At 54.3% G+C, this 16857-nt stretch overlaps 1 protein-coding gene and 1 long non-coding RNA gene across 7 annotated transcripts in view; one reads left to right on the top strand and one right to left on the bottom strand.

Annotated features, from left to right (window-relative positions):
- The window catches only part of PLEKHA6 (pleckstrin homology domain containing A6), a 143184-nt gene extending 130635 nt beyond the window's left edge, over positions 1-12549 (top strand). For 5 of the 6 annotated variants that reach the window (XM_047841541.1, XM_047841540.1, XM_047841538.1 and 2 more), the window contains 7 exons: positions 159-265; positions 1191-1367; positions 2412-2579; positions 2661-2794; positions 3297-3442; positions 8146-8269; positions 8893-12549. In XM_047841541.1, the coding sequence (XP_047697497.1) occupies positions 159-265; positions 1191-1367; positions 2412-2579; positions 2661-2794; positions 3297-3442; positions 8146-8261 (848 nt within the window). In that variant the 3' untranslated portion in view covers positions 8262-8269; positions 8893-12549. The remainder of the gene's footprint in view (positions 1-158; positions 266-1190; positions 1368-2411; positions 2580-2660; positions 2795-3296; positions 3443-8145; positions 8270-8892) is intronic. The other variant, XM_047841543.1, reaches the window with a different exon arrangement.
- A 154-nt stretch (positions 12550-12703) lies between these two features.
- Positions 12704-15320, bottom strand: LOC125155823 (uncharacterized). Its single transcript, XR_007148367.1, has 3 exons — positions 15205-15320; positions 14008-14284; positions 12704-13842 (listed from the first exon to the last, which is right to left on the bottom strand). It is a non-coding gene; the product is annotated as an uncharacterized LOC125155823 (long non-coding RNA).
- Between the last annotated feature and the right edge of the window lie 1537 nt (positions 15321-16857).

Genomic DNA, 16857 nt, shown 5'->3' with positions numbered 1-16857 from the left:
GAGAGCGGCCCAGAGAGGTGCTCATCACGACCAAAGACAGTGAGTGCCCACCCATCTCGGCCACAGGTGGCACTGAGCCGCCTCTAGACGCAGGCTCCCCTGTGTGTCTGCCCTCCTGCTTCTCCAGGAGGCCCACCGGTTCTTCTGCCTCCCTACAGTTGGCATTGTGCCGCCTCGGACGAAGTCGCCCACCGATGAAGAGGTAACCCCGTCAAGGGTGGTGAGGAGGAGTGCCGATGGGCTCACCAACGGACTCTCCTCCCGGGTGAGTACAATCTGTGGGCGCCGAGGCCCGAGTGGGCCTGAGCTGGGCTGAGGCCTCTCTGTGTCCGCCCATCTGTCCACCATCAAGAACCCCCGGGTGGGTGGAGGAAGGCAGGACAAATAGGAGGGGGCAACAGCTCCACTGGAGAAGCCTTCCTTCAGGAAGCCATATCGAGGGACAAGGGACAAGGAAGATACACATTACTTTCATTGTTCTGATCTTCCTAACAATTCTCAAATTTGCCTTGGCCCTAATTCATGAGAAGGATAGAAGGATGTTGAACAAAATTATTATAATGTGCCAGCGATGAAATACAAATCCAGCAAAAATCAGGGTCAGATGAGCCGACCTAAGGCAGTAGATGTGTTTCCGAGGGCTGCCAGGAACTTAACAAAGCATCCCACACTTGGGGCCTTAAAACAACAGAAGTTTATTCTCTCAGAGTTGTGGAGGCCAGGAGTCCCGAATTGACATCATCGGGGTTGGTTCCTTCTGGAGGGTCTGAGGGAGCACCCTGTCCCGTGCCTCTGTCCTAGCTTCTGGCATTGCAGACAATCTTTGCTGTTCTTTGGCCTGTAGACCCAACACCCCAGTAGGCACTCCTACCTTCCCATCTCCTTCTACTCCGTCTTCTTTTTTTCTGTCTCTTGCAAGGACCCCCATGATTGGGTTTCGGGTCCACTCTAATTCACGATGCTCTCTTCTTGAGATCCTTACCTTAATCACACCTGCAAAAACCTTATTTCCAAATAAGGTCACAATCACAGTTACTAGGGGGTTAGGACCTGGACGTATGTCTTAGGGGCTATTCTTTAACCCGCTATGGACAGGCTTCCCAGAGAAGGGAAATCTAAGGGATTAGGGCAGATGAAGAAGCTGGGAGGGCAGACGAGGCACGTGTCAGAGCCCCGTTCTCCCCCTGCAGCAGGAGCGCCCCAAGAGTGCCGTGTTCCCTGGCGAGGGCAAGGTCAAGATGAGTGTGGAGGAGCAGATCGACCGCATGCGGAGGCACCAGAGCGGCTCTATGAAGGAGAAGCGAAGGAGCCTGCAGCTCCCGGCCAGTCCGGCCCCCGACCCTGCTACACGGCCCGCCTACAAAGTGGTAATGTCCTCGCAGCGACCCACGGGCCTGGCCCGGCATCTGCCAACAGTGTCCACTCCCAGTGGGTGACCAGCCTGGGCCGGGGCAGTTGGGTGTGGGGCACTGGGAGAGGGGCTGGGAAGGGCCCAAGCTGGGCACCTGGGCACCTGGGGAGAACGAGGCGGGGGCGGGGGGGAGACTTCTCCCCACTAGGCAGACGATTCACTGCAACAAGTATTCCTTTTTGTGCGTTTAAAGAAAAATAACTCTCCCCCCCCCCAAAGAATGCGTTGATTGCTTTAGTGGAAATGAAGTATACACAATTCACTTAACACAGAATAGTGCGAAGTTCACCGCCCAGAGAGAGGCATCGCGCACGCAGTTTCTAGAGCGTTTTCTATGTATTGAAAGATACATACTGAAGATAATCACGATGCCACCCTGTCACCTGGTACCGTTCCCAAACCTCGTGTTGTTCTATTCGGGTCCCTCAGCAGCGCGAGGTTCAGAATTATCACCCCCGTTTGGGAGACAGGGACACGAAGTCAGGAGAAATTAAGGATTCCTGGGCCACACAGCTATTGAGTGTGGAGCTGGGAGTAGCCCCAGGCACCTGCCTAAGTTTTCTTTCCACCACATTTCAAAAATACAGGAAAATTACGATTCGTAAGTCCTACCCTCAACCAGCTTGCATTCTACCTGGTGGGTTGGAGCTTCTCTGATACGCAACAACTAAAGGCCAGTGTCAGGCACACTAATCAACTGCCCAAAACGTATGGCACAGAATGGGAACACAGGCTACAGCCAGATGCGAAGTACCAAGTACTGACGAGACCTATCGATGAGATTTTGCGTCTGGGCCTTTGCAGGCGTCCCCGCTCTGGACAAACAGCACGGAAGGAAGATAGCCGGGCGGTGGGGCCGCGGGGCGGTGGCCGGATGGGGCGTGACGAGCAGGGAGGACACAGGCCTGTTTTGCGCTGTCTGGAGACACGGGTAGCAGGGGAAATGGCTGCCGACAGCAGGACAGGGGCCCCGTGTGGTCACGGCGGTGCTGTCCCCTAGGTGCGCCGTCACCGCAGCATCCACGAGGTGGACATCTCCAACCTGGAGGCGGCCCTGCGGGCAGAGGAGCCTGGTGGGCAGGCCTACGAGACGCCGAGGGAGGAGATTGCCCGGCTCCGCAAAATGGAGCTGGAGCCCCAGCACTATGACGTGGACATCAATAAGGAGGTGAGTGAAGTCCGGGAGGGCGGAGGGGGAGGAAGCCTGGAAGGGGGTGGGATGGGGGTGGTGACCCAGGTCCCTCCGCAGCTGTCCACGCCGGACAAAGTCCTCATCCCTGAACGGTACATTGACCTGGAGCCCGATACTCCCCTGAGCCCCGAGGAGTTGAAGGAGAAGCAGAAGAAGGTGGAGAGGATCAAGACGCTCATTGCCAAGTCCAGGTAACGGGCCTGGGTGAACCTCGACGACATCTGCCCACCCAGGCACCCAGGGCACCTGGGACATTAGCGCCACCGAATCCAGCACCCCACCCCATGCCAGTGGGAGCCCTGAGCCTCCCCAGCGGAGAGCGCGTGGAGGCCGTGGCTCGAGGCAGCGGACCAGGCCCGGGCCCGTGGCAGGGGCCGCGCCGCCGCCGCCGCCGTCGGGGGTCAAAAAGACAGCTGGGTGCAGGCACGTGCTGTCGTCAAGACAAACCGATGGGTTGCCCTCTGGTGACCTCTCTGCCTCGTCGAGGCCGCCCTAAATGTTCACCTGAACCTTCTGATCCATTTTAAAACATTGTAGGAAGGGGCCCCGAAATGTGTTCGGCCAGGGTCCCACTCACCCCATTCACAGGCCTCCGGCCACCCTGCCAACCTCAGTCCACAGGCCCCCGCCCCAAGCCAATGGGACCGTCCCGTCCGCCCCCCACTCCATGTCTGTGTGTCTGTGCCTCCTCAGTATGCAGAACGTGGTGCCCGTCGGCGAGGGGGACCTTGTGGACGTGCCCCAGGACTCAGAGAGCCAGCTGCAGGAGCAGGAGAAGCGGATTGAAATCTCCTGTGCCCTGGCGACCGAGGCCTCCCGCAGGGGCCGCATGCTGTCTGGTGAGAGGGGCCGGGCCTCGCTCCTCCAGGGAGACCGGCTGACCAGGTGCAGGGGAGGAAGCTCAGTGCTGCGAGGGGGCCAGGGACAGAGAGACCGTCAAGATCAGGATAAGCATTTATTGAGCACCAGGTACTGTGCTAGGCTCCGCGGGGTGCAGAGGGGCCAGAGTTGCGTCCAGGAGCTCAGAGCCATGGTGACCCTCCCAGCAGCTCCGCAGAGGAATGGCCAGAGGCCACGCAGGAAGCAAGCGAGCCCCCCACCCCCACCCCCTGGACAGCTCGAGGAAAGGCACAGCCAAAAGGTGATAACCGAGTCTGGTTGGGAGTGATAGGCATGGAGTGAGGGCCAGGCATCAGGGCCTCCTTTCATGGCCCTTTCCTGCCGCGTGCACATGGGAAGGTGGAGACGCTCTAGGTGGCCGCAGAGTTGAGAGTGATACAGTCACCAGCCTGGCTCCTGACCCGAACCCACTTTTCTGCTCATTAAAGATGAGCATGACGAGTGGACTTCACACTGACCCGAAAGCGAGAGGGTTCCAGGTAGACACGGTGAGGCCGGAGCCAGCCTGAGATATGGCCCCAGAGAAGGTGAGAATGGAATCAGGAAGAACGGACGAGGCTCCAAGACAGCGATTATGTCATGAAGCCTGGGGGGGGAACGGAGCGCGTCCTCCTCCTCAAGACAAAAGGTGGTGAGGACAGAGACGAAGAACTTTGAGGGCCAGTCCAGAGGGAGGCCCAGGAAGGATGCCAGGGTTACAAGGGCTTTGGTCGAGGAAGAGGAAGAGGCAGAGACAGGGGTGCTGGCCACAGGGACGGTACCCTGGGCGAGGTCAGGCCTGTGGCCAGGAGCCCGGTGGAAGGCATGGCGTTTCGTGCTGGTGATTAAGAGGGGTTTGAATTCTGGCTCCATCTCCTCCTCTGTAAAATCCAAATCAAAGTACCTGTCTGGTGGTGCAAGGGATGTCAACAATAAATGCTCAGCACCTAGCGCGGTGCCTGGCCCTTCGTCGGTGCTCAATAAATGCTAGCCAGGTGTAGTCGTGGTGGCGTTGGTGACGGTGGTCGTGGCTCATTGAAATAGCAATAGCTGAAGGAGAAGTAGGGTCTGTTTGTGGTTTTTCCAACTATTTTAAATATCGATATTTTTAGAAACCAGAGGGCAACCACAAGGGGGATTTGAGTACGCCTTGAGGAAGAACCTACTGGCAGTTAGAGTCTAGGGGACATTAGATGGGTGGCTGAGGAAGACCCCCCCCCTGCCCGGGGTGGGGGGGGGGGCGATATTTCAGAAAGAAGCTGTCAGTTGGGCTGGAGTCGAGGACATGAGAAAGGGACGGGCTTCAGACAGCCCCATCCTGCAGCCAAGGGCGGCAAAACCAGTTTGGCTGCACGGAGGCCTCTAGCTAACCTCTCTGTAGTTTAGCCGTAAAGTGAACTTGAATCTTCCAAAGATCAAATTCCCCATGCTCTGGGCAGAAGGCAACTTCCTGTTTCGAGGGTTAGAGCATACAACACTGTTTTTAAAACTTCCCTCTGCCTTCGCCGCAGCCCCTGGCTCTCTCGGCTGTAGTCTCCCAGCCAAAGGTTCCATGAAAACAGAACCCACCCCAGCCTATCAGATTTCCCTCTTGATAGACACCGGCTTACATTTCAGGGTCTACGCGCTGAAAGCAAACTATCGCTTCGCTTTTGCCAAAACCCCAACTATTTAAAAAATGGCACAGCGGGGCCAGACCTCAGACTGAGCCCACTGTCCCCCCTGCCCCTTGGCTCGTGGCCCAGATTCCCAGAGCTGCTGCTCTGCCAGGGACAGCGAGGACTGTCCCTGGGCACATGCCGTGCGGGCATAGGTCCAAGCCCGGGACCTGAGTGCTGGGCCCGGGGCCATAATAGCAGGGCGGCGTGCACAGGATGGAGGCGTGGTGCCTGAGCCTGGGCGTGTGGTCAGTAAGGAGTGCTGGAGCGCTTGTCGGTGTGCCCAGTGTGTGCAGACTCAAGAATGGTGTATACGGGAAGACGTGGCAATTTTTTGTGTGTGTGGCACGATGTCCCGTGCGGTGTCTGTATTCGGGTGGTGTTTGCAGAGGCGCACGTATCTGTGTGTATTCGGGTGTGAAGCGTGAGTGTATACGTGTGCAAGATGTCTACGGATAGGGTGTGGAGACCATTATTTATGAGCACAGGTGGCATTCGGTACACCGTCCGAGTTACATATGCGTAGGTGAGCGTACAATATAAGGATGGAGATGGCGTTTACGAACGTTCGTGTTTGTGTGTGATTGGCGCTTTTTTTTTTGCAGCATCGGGAATGATAAAACGCACTTGTGTGTATGTCGTATATATGTACACGTGGCAGCACTGATGTATCTTTGTGTGCAGGGTGGGAGAGAGCACGTGTGACATTTATTTGTTTGTGAAAGAGAGAGCGTGTGAGCAGGGAGGGGCAGAGAGAGAGGGAGAGAGGGAATCCCAAGCACACTCCGCAACGTCAGCTCGGAGCCCAGCATGGGGCTTGATCCCCATGAGATCGTGACCTGAGCCGAAATCAAGAGTCGGACGCTCAACCGACCGAGCCTCCCAGGCACCCCGTGACCAATTACTTATGCATGCAGATGGGGTAGTACTTGTGGACACACAGTAACAGTATCACATCTGTCCAATCCACAGCTGCTACATTTGTGAATTTTAACTATTGCAGCGCATACATTCCTGATACGTATTTTGTACTTTTCTGCCTTCCTAAGGAAGTTATACTTAACGTAACCCATTTTGCTTGCTCTTGCTAATTTAGTATCATTGTAAATATCCTTATTTTGTGGATCTGTTGAAGGGAATGCCCTTGGAGGCTACAGTTGGTACAGACTGTAGCAATGCTAAATGTTCCCAAACTGTTACACTTTTAAAGGTTTTGTATCTAATTTTGCAAAAGACTTTTTCCTCCTCAGTCTAGCTGTCAGTAGGTCTCTTGATTCATTTCCCTCCCCTAATTTCCCTGCTTCTGATCTCCCAGGGGGGTAGAAACCCAGCAGGTCAACAGCTATTAGAATGGTATAGAAATTGGGGCGCCTGGGTGGCTCAGTCGGGTAAGCGGCCGACTTCAGCTCAGGTCATGATCTCGCGCTTCGTGGCTTCGAGCCCCGCGTCGGGCTCTGTGCTGACAGCTCAGAGCCCGGAGCCTGCTTCGGATTCTGTGTCTCCCTCTCTCTCTGCCCCTCCCCTGCTCATGCTCTGTCTCTCTCCGTCTCAACAATAAGTAAAACATTTTTAAACATTAAAAAAAAAAAGAATTGTATAGGAATGAAAGTAACTGGATTCCAAGGAGCTCATCTATGAATAAGTGTAAGAGCCTCACTGCATGCACGTTGGAACATCAATTTGGCTTTCCTGAAATAGCCCTTGCCTGGTTGTTTTTTTTTTTTTCCATCTTTTTGACTATTTTAGAAGTCGAAGCTGCCACATAACTAACCATTGGGTCCGCGATACAGACAGACGCACAACTGTGTGTTTCGAAAGCGTTTGTGAGTGTGTTTGTATGTGAAGTTACACGTGTGTTGGGTCACGTGGAAGAGAACAGATTTGGAAGTGCACGCGCACACATATCTGAGAGGTTTGCAGCACGTGTGGAGGTATTATCGGATCCTGTGCACAAACTACGTATTGTGTGTGGGCAGACACAACGTCCCGCTCACGAGAAAGTTCCAGGTCTTATATACAACTGTGGGTGTACGTACATATGCAGTGGAAGCTGCCCCGGCCCCCTCTCTTGTGCCGAGGGCAGGGTGGAGAGCAAGGGACTAGGAAGTTCGATGCCAGGATCCTTCTCTTGAAGGAAACAGTGTGACCCTGGGTGAGGTCTGGTTCTCCTCTGAGGCCAAGTGAGGACGTTCTGTCTGCCGGTCTCCTTGCCCCACAGCCGCACAGGGGTGCCCAGGGGCCTGGAGCCCACACAGAGCTGGTCCCTCATAATACGACCCCCCTTCCCATTGCCCTTCCCCTTGGCTAGTCTCAGCATGGCATCATAATGATAATTAGAGTAAAATCCATTAATTCAGATGTCACCACTTTAAGGTTTGTAATGATTTGTTTGGCTTGGGGGCGAAGTTTGCCCATCCTGGATTGAGGAGAAGGGGGTTCCCCGGTGATAGCGGGGCCGTGTTTCCAAGACCTTGAGCTGGTCTGAGTTCACGGAGCTCACTTCAACCCTGCCGGAAGCCTCCGTTTAAACGGAGGGGATTCCCCCACCCCGGTGACAACTTGGATCCAGTCGTCAGATGGGGGGGCCTGACGATCTGGGCTAGTGTGATTTTACTGCACTATTCATCATCATCGTTAGCGACGACACCACCGTGTATAAGGCGCCGTCGCTGGTCCCCTCCGCGCCATCTCCCCGTTGCGCGGACGGGAGCGGAGCCTCCGCCCAGAGAGGCCGGCCTCGGCCGCGGTCACACTGGTTCTCAGCAGAGCCCGCAACCGCCCCGTCTCCTCCGGGGACCCCGTGCTCCTCCGTGGCGCCCGGGAACGAGGCCAGCTCCGCTTCAGCTCCCTTCTCTGCTTGCCTCCTGCCTGGCTCGCCGCCTGGGGAAGGGCCTCGCTTGCTCTGGGTGCCCCGCCTCCCCGCCCCTCCCCCACCCACCTCCACCCACCCACCCCTCCCACCCCCACCCACCCCTATTCACCTCCCTGTTCATTTCTGTTTCCAGTGCAATGTGCCACCCCAAGCCCTCCCACCTCCCCTGCTTCCCCGACTCCACCAGCCAACCCCCTATCGTCTGAATCCCCACGGGGCACCGACAGCAGCCATACCATGCGGGTCTGAGCTCTGACGTAAGAACTTTTCTTCTGTATTTCATCCACCGCGGGGGAGTGGGTCCCCCGCCCCCCACCCCCGTGAGCCATCCACACCCCTCATCCCAACATCGCTTCTCCCGCACCCCCAGTGCCCCCCCCCCACCCCCACCGCTCCCTCCCCTCCCTCCACCTGCTTGAGCCCTCCGGCGTCGCGTGCAGTGCTGGGCTGGCCCCGGCTGGCAGGGCCGCTGCTTGGTACCGCAGTGCCCGCGGGCTTTGCTTCTCCAGAAGCAGACAGGGACAGAGCTGAGGCCCCCGCTGTCCCTCTGTCGGCCAACAAGCCTTCTACCTGTTGAGATGCACAGCGGTCCTGCCTCGGAAGCCCCCAGGTCACCCCCAGATCTTCCTGTAAATTAAAATCACACTGGAAACGGTAGCAAAGGCTGTGCGTCTTTTCTCCCCTCGCACACAGCCGCTCAGTATCAGGCAGGTGGAAAAGAACACGGACTTCCATTCATCTGTCCCCCTCTCAGGGTTGGGGGCGTGGGGCGGGTTTCCGCAGGGTTCTACAGGAAAAGACCTCTGTCTCCCGGGGAAGCTTGGCTGGAGTCGGTTCTCGTCTGGGTAGCACCTCTCTGACCCGTTTCTCTTTTCTCTAGTGCAAGCCCTGGCCGAGGCCAACGCCGTGAAGCTGCACAGAGCCACGTTCTGAAGGCCGCCTCTGCCCCCCGAGGTCCTGGTCCCCCACCCCGGCCCCCCGCGCCTGCGCTCCCGTGGGAATGCTGCAGGGAGCCAGGCTGGGGGCCGGGGTTGCCGCCGAGAGGATGCCTCAGTGTCCACATGCCCGCCACGCCCGGCCCCGAAGCCCCTCGCTACTCAGATGGTGGTCCTCGGCCAGGGCCTGAGAGGGCGGGCAGGGAGCACCCTCCTGTCTGGTGCCCAAGTCACAGGGAGCTAGGCCTGGCCCTGCCCTGCCCGGGCTGGTGATGGCCTTACTGGAACATTTCCTGATGAAGAGGATGCCCTGGTGGGAGAGACGCCCTGGGCCGTCTTAGGTTAGGACTAGGGGAAGATGGACACTCTGCCTCTTCTGGGCCCTCTTGACACCGAGGACGGCACCTGCCATCATGTCCTTCCCCCACCAGCCCCACCCTACTGCCCCGGCTGTACCCAGGGCTTTGACACATCTCTGCTTATGGGTGCTCCTTGGGGGTCCAGTGGAGACTGACCACCCTGCTTGAGCCAAAGACAAGATGACAAGACGTGGGGAGAGGCTCCTCGGCTCCCGGAGGGGACAGTGCTGGCTGTGGGTAGAGAGCAGCACGCAGGTCTGTGCAGCGTCTGAGGGCAGGTTGAGAAGGGGTAGAAGAGAGAAAGGGAGAGCTGGAGGCGAGTGGGAGGGAGGACAAGGAAGCAGCAGGAATCGTTTGCAAGAAAAAGGACAAGGCAGAGATGCAAAGAGGGGGTACAGGATTGGTTTCCCCAGGATGGAGCCTTAGCTTCGTGCCAAGTACAGTGCCAGACTGTCAGCTCCGCTCCTCCACCGGGTCCCCCACATCCGCGGGCTGCCCGCACACTGGCTCCCGGAGGACCCACCAGCAAGCACGTGGGGGCCTGAGGCCGTGGGGACGAAGGTGTGGGGATGCTGGTGTGGGTGAGCAGGTTGGAAGATGCCTCTTTCTTAGGTCTGGGCCTAGCGTCTGCCTCCCCCTACTAGGCTCAGGGTCCGAGAGAAGGACCTGTCTTCTGTAGGGTGTAGTCAGCCTTGGGGCCTTTCCTAACCTTGTTCGGGACATTTCCTTGTCCCCCTTCCCCTTGGAATGGGCTGTGGGCCAGCTGAGCGAGTGCCCTGGAGAGGTAGCACAGCCTTAATCTGGGAGGCCAGATTCTAGGACCCCACCCCGCATTCCAGGCGTCCGGATGAGGCTGTGTGGAAGGACTCCCTTCCGGCCTGGCTGTCTCACAATCCACCTACCCAGGGAGGCCAGTGGAGGAGACACAGAAGCAAAGCTCATTCTTCCTCCTCTGCGGCTCGTCTTCGAGGACTGTAGCCAGAGAGGAGGGAGGGGAGAGAGTGAAGCGGGAAAAACCTCGGCCCCTGGGCCTTCTCTCTGCCAGAGCTGATGCCCGGAGACTTCCCAAGAACGACTACTTTATCTGCCGCCAAGTCTTCTCCACCCCTTCACGGCTGGGACAGTTACTGGTTCATATGCAAGTAAAAATGGCAGTTGATTCAACAAATATTTATCAAGCACCTTTTATGTACCAGGCACTGTTCTAGGTGCTTAGGATATTCTCGTGCTTCTGCGGGATTGCAGGCTGGGGAATTTCACTTCACTTTTAGCAGAGGTGTTGACCGTGACCTTTGGCTCCATTTCCCATCTTTAGCACAGCTCGAGCACCCCAAACCTGTTTTTTTTTTCCCTCCCCTACACACTGGCGGGCGGGATTGGCCCTCTCCCTCATTCCGGCACCTTTCTCCACCCACAAGAAACGGCTCTTTGGGGGCCTTCCATGCCTTCTCCTTTCTTTGTCCGTCTCTCCTTTTTTAAAGTGGTATTTTTAGAACTACATGTGAAATACCAAGGATTAACGCCTGCCACCTCGCTCTCACCTCCTGTTTCATAAAGCTGGCTCTTTATGTTGCTTTACATGCCTTAATATATGTTTTATGAAGATTATACATATTATAGATATATACATAATATATATATTTGTTTGGATGTCTGGTCCTTTCCCAGAACTCCTGCCCAGGCCCGTTTTCTCCCCTTCACTTCCCACGCCATTCCTACCTAGCACGTTGTGGCCACACCCCATGCCTTTTGATCCAAAGAAGGGGAGAGGACAGACTTATTTTAAGACAGATCTATTTTACGCTTTTATTATAAAAGCAAATCTATTTTCAAAATGTGCAATGTCTAAATGGAATTGGCCAATGGTAGGAGGAGACTGGGGCGGCTGCCTCTAGGTCCGACCCTGTGTCCTTCCCTATCCCCCCACCCCCACCCCATCCCCCACCCCCCGGCAGCTTCCTCCTCCTATTCTCCAGTCTGCAAAGGACCAGTCCCCAGAGCTCACCCAGAGAGCATCTTACCAGGGCATCCAGGCTCTTGGAAGTCCTGGTCTAAGGATTTGATTACAACTGTCAACTCTTGATGACCGTCTAAGGTTACGGGGTGTGAATCCTCTCAAAGGAAATGTTTACAGTTGTGTGCACAAAAGCACACCCGTGCGGGCACACACACTCCCCCGATGTGCTCCTGGACCTCCTCCCTTCATCGGTCTGCTGGAAAGGGCAGACAGTTTAATGGCAGCCTATGCTAAACAGCACCAAGAATTCTGTTCCCCGATGGAGCCAGGATGCAGTGCAAAGGCCAAAGGAAAACAGTTTGGGATCACAGGTCCTTCAGCACAGACACATTCAAGTTCCTCGGACTTCTCACACTCCTTGATCCCTTTCCGGTCTGGGTCACATCGACGACCTCTGTCTCCCTCTGTGACCTTTCCTTTGGGGGCTGTTGATAAGGGGACGGTACCTCGGTCTGGCATCCAGACTGCGAAGTCAGCTTCTGGGCTAAAGCGAGTCCCACGGACAAGGTAACATCTCAGCCTTGCCCAGGAAGCCCCCCGGGACTTTCATCTGGAGGGCTGCCGCTGGGGCGCTGAACTCCGCCGGCTCGGCCTTCCACGCTCTTATCCGCCCACAAAGTAGGCAAGGGGCTCTTGCCTTGCAAGGTTTCGGGCAGAATGGAAGTCTTTTGTCCAGATCCGGAATCAAAGGTTTGGGACTGTCACAGAGCTCCTGGCCAGCATTTGAAGCCTGACCTCCCAACTCTGACATTTACTAACACCCTATTCCCAGCCTGGAGCATCTTGTTATGAATGAACGGGGCCCAGACGGAGGCCCAGGGCTAAGTGACCCACCGGGAGACAGCCCTGGCTACTATTCTAGGGCCTTCCCAATTAGCACATTACCTTCCTGATCAATAACCAAGAGGCTGTAATCAAATACCGCTACTGTCACTTTAAAGATTTTCTGAGGTCGCAAGCTGTGCATACTTGCTCTCCTGCCTTGGGGAGAGGCATGGTCTTGGGGCAGGGCTGAGAATAGCAAGACGGAATCAATTCCTTTCCCCTGTAGGCACCCCCCACCTGGCAGCTCTTAAAACTAAGGAAAATATGAAATATACGTATATATACATATATCTATTTATGCACATACTGGGGCCAATTTGATTTGCTAGCATTAGACAATAAACCATACAAGGAAATGTATGATCTCAGTGTCTTTATTTAGTATAAAAGTGACCTTAGAAGAAAAGTTAAAGTTAGATAAACAGAGGGCATCTCTGTTGGGGACCAAACATCTGTAGCAGCTGCTTTTAGCATCTTTCTAGCCAACAAGACCCTCCCCGGGGAGGGGCCTCCTGACTGAGAGTGAACGTTCGCTTCCCCCCGCCCCGCAGCATTCTTTCTAGATCTAGGTACTGAAGAATCCCAGTGAGCTCTGCATTTGTATCTTGCAAGTTTGTATAAACCCAATACAGGAAATAAAATGAATGGTTTGTACACGTGCCGTGTGTCTCTCACTCTGTGCCTGCCTGTGGCTGGCCTCGCGGTTCCGGGCAGCTTACAAGCTTGGCAGAAAAGGGGAGAGGGTCTGGGGTGAAGCCTTCCCTGTGGCTAAAAGCAAAGCTGGGTCCGTGGTATGCTGCCACCGCGGTCATCTCTTCTGTCCGGGTAGCCCCGAATCAAGACGTGTCCCAAGCAAGGTCCTGGGTAACGAGCATTAATTAGATCAGTGTTCAGATCCTGGAGACTTCCCTTGACTCGTCTCCGAGACTGACAGAACTACAGGAGAAGAAAATTCTTAGGTGTTCTCAATTACTGCACAGTGCCCTGTACTTCTGCTTGAGGGGACAACAAGGTAGATGATTTGGGGAGGGGTATCAGAAAAGCCACCCCATGACCTTTGGCAGGTACTCAGTGATTATCAGCTATGGATCCTCAGCGTGAAGGACTTTATCAGAGCTTCTCAATTTGAAATCTTGAGTAATAGTCAAGAAGGCCTGTGAATTCTATGCGGTGGAGAGTAGAAAGAGAGAGTGAGCCCAGGATAGTGGCAGGCCTCAGCTGGGTCCCTGCAGGATGTCTCGGGCGAGGTGGAGGCATTAATGGTTCAAGGTAGAGAAGAACTTTGAGAAAGAAGAAAGGGGAAGGCAGGCCTCTTTCAATTCCTGATTTTGCTTTAGTCTGGTTCTAAGGGCTGATGTCAAACTCTGGACACCTGTTCTCCTTCCTAAAGAGCTAGTAGAGAGCATGTGTGTGTTTAACAAACAATAGGAGTATATTTGGGGGTTTTGTCACATCCCCAGGAGAGCTAGACGCCCTGTGGTCCTTTGTGAATCCGGGAGAACTGGGATCGAAGCAGACTCAAGAGAAAAGCCACTGGAGCTGGAGGAGGTGCCCTGGAGAACTTGCGGCTCTCCAGGGCCTGTGTCTGTCTGCAGTTCCCTCGGGGCCAGAGCCGGAGGCTTGGAGAGGAGGTGGTGGGACAGGAGAGCACAGGACATGGCTGGGTGTTGCTGTCTCCACAAATGGGCTGGTTCCTGTCCAAGAACGATGCCCATGGGGGGGAAAAAAAAAAGAAAAGAAAAGAACAATGCCCATGGATCTCTGCCTGCTCCAACTCCCAGCCCAGATCAGCCTTCTAATCAAGCCAGGCTGGGGTTGGAAACGGGGGTGGTAGTCAGGAAATGTAAGTGAAAACGCACCTAGCGGAATGCCCTCCAAAGAGTGCTGCTCTGGAACGTCATGGTCATGTATTATTCTTGGAGAGAGGCATGATGGGTTCAGGCAGGCAACCAGTCTTCGGATCCTGCCTCTGTGGCCAGGGAACGAGGCCCACTCCACAGCCCCCTCATCCCTGAGCCTCCGCTGCCTCCTGGCCCTGCTCCTGGCCCTGCCGAAGTTTGGACAAGTCACCAAAGTTCCTGAGCCTCAGTTTCCTGGTCCATGAAATGGGGATATCAACCACCATTTTACGGAGCTCTAGAGAAAGTCAAATGGGAACACGAATGAAAACTCTGAAAACTCAAATTCATCTACAAATGTGAGGAGGCAGTGGTGACGTGGTGTAGGCCCCTGGGGAAGAAAGAGAACGTCTCCCAAAGACAGTCTCCCACTTTGCTACCTCCACTGCCTTCGACAAAGACATCACCAGGGCCCCTGCTGTCCAGCCCTTTGAGATGTCCCTCCCCTCCCCACCTCTATTCCTCCAGCTCCAGCCTTCCAGGGCCCACAACCTCCTCCCTGGGGGGGGGGGGGGGGGGGTGCTCCTAAGAAGGGGCACCTGGGTGGCTCAGTCAGTTAAACGTCGGACTTCAGCTCAGGTCTTGATTTTGCAGTCTGTGAATTCAAGCTCCGCGTCGGGCTCTGTGCTGACAGCTCCGAGCCTGGAACCTGCTTCCGAGTCTGTGTCTCCCTCTCTCTCTGCCCCTCCCCCGCTCACACTCTGTCTCTCTCTCTCAACAATGAATACACGTTAAAAAAAAAAATCTTTTTAAAAGAAGGGGCTCCTCTCTGGGAGTGTGGGCTGTGGACCAGCCCGTCCAGGCCCGACACCTGTACCCAGCGCTGCCATCAGGGAACCAGGATGGGAGGGCCCAGTTTGAGGACGGTTCCGTTTTCCAACCTCACAGGCGAGCTCCATGGTGGCGGGAAGGGGGGGGGGGGGGGGGGGTGGAGAATATTCCTAACTGCTATTTTATACACCTGTGCAAGCAGTTAAGCACCACATTTGAGAGAAGTCTTTCAATAACAGCATTTAATAGTATACCAACACTAGTAATATTAATAGCAAGAGCAATGATCATAACTATACTGGAAGAGTAAGAACAATGGCTCATCAAGTGTTTACTGTGAACCGGTACCCGGTTCCGGTTCCGTGCCCTCCCCACGCACTTACTCACCAGTCCGCGTTCTAACTCTAGGGGACAGATACAACTCTCACCCAAGACGCTGAGGCACAGAAAGGGTAAATCAAGTGTCCAAGGTCTCCCGAGGCTAGGAGGAAGCCCAGGCCCACTCTGACTTCAGAGCGGAAGCTCTTAACCTACCAGTGGTTTCAATGGGGGTGGTCGCGCCCCCTAGTGGAAATTTTGGAAATTTGCGGGGAGCTTGTAGTGGCTGCAAGGCACCGGCCAGGTCTCCAAAAACAGTTAACTGCCTTCTACCCTGCAGGAGTTTAAAATGTACAACTGACCTAAACCCACTTCTAATATAAGTTGGTCATACGGCAATTCATAATAGTACGAAGTATAAGCTTCTAAGTTTTTTTTAAGTCAGTTTCATGAATAACTCGGTAAGTTACGAGATGGTCTTAATGGAGAAGAAACGTAAATGGAATAAAGACATGGTTTAAAAATTGAGTTAAACTACCGCATACATTGTCCCCACAATGCAGTGGAACATTCAAGTACTGTTTCCGTGGTTGAAGATGGTTCCAAGTGGGGTCTTACTGAGCAAGCGCAGACCGACTGCAAACATCTAACGGAGGAGATCTGAGAGAACCGACCATTACAGCAAAGATACCTGAAATGCAGGCGATCTCATTAGATCGCCTTAATAAATGTTTTTAGAGATTATTTCATAGGATTGTCATTCTTTAGATTTTTTAAGTTTTTGCAGCCTCAGCATGGACACCTAAGTTGTACAGATTCCGTGTGGTAATGTTTGGGGATGCTGTCTGTTTTTTCTCTAGCTTTCCCCGCCCCTGTGCCGGGGGCCCACATGCAATTGTCCTCAGGCACTTGTATCCCCAAGTCCCTTTCCAATCTAGCCTCCATTCCCCATGGCCTGTTGGAAACACATGACCTCCAAGGCCCAAATTCTAGACTGAATTCTCCCTCAACATGCGACAGCATTTCAAGACAGAGATCTGTGTGTCTGTGACATGCCCGCGCTTACTCCTTTCCCGCCAGAGCACCGGGAGCTATTTTAACAATACACACAGAAGACCCAGTTCATTTGCATTCACATCGTGCCTCCTCATTGTCTCCACTCTGCCTTGCTATGTTATCCCTCTTTCAATTAAGGCTCTTTCTCTTTTTATATGTAAGTACACTCCGTTTGTTGTAATTTACCTAATGGGTTTTATTCTTTTGTTCATTTCCTACTACTCTCTCATTTTCTTGTGGGTGGGGAGGGTGTTTTTGTTTTTATTTTGTTTTGTATATAATGACTGTCTGGTCTTCCATTTCTCTTAAATTTAAGTGTATTTATTATAAGTAGGTGCAAGCAATCTGCCTGTTTCACTTATGGCTTCATTAAATCTTGCCTGAACATTAATATATTGAGAGACATCGTGCTTTATTATGATTTTTCCCTTCTTCATATAGTTTTGTGTTTTTAAAAATGATGTGTGTAGATTGCTCATATCATCTATGAACTTCATTTCAGGATAGAGGGGACATTACAAAGGGGATGCTGGCTCATGGGTTGAGAGCCACGGCTCTACGGTGGCAGAAAGGATGTTAAGAACTATCTGCCCCTCTTTTTACAGGCCCACAGACGGAGGGAAGGATGACCCATGTCTACACAGCTGGTGGGTGGACTTTCAGAAC

The sequence above is a fragment of the Prionailurus viverrinus genome, chromosome F1 (assembly GCF_022837055.1).
Source record: "Prionailurus viverrinus isolate Anna chromosome F1, UM_Priviv_1.0, whole genome shotgun sequence".
Lineage (NCBI taxonomy): Eukaryota > Metazoa > Chordata > Mammalia > Carnivora > Felidae > Prionailurus > Prionailurus viverrinus.
This window is presented reverse-complemented; position numbering and strand designations above follow the sequence as displayed.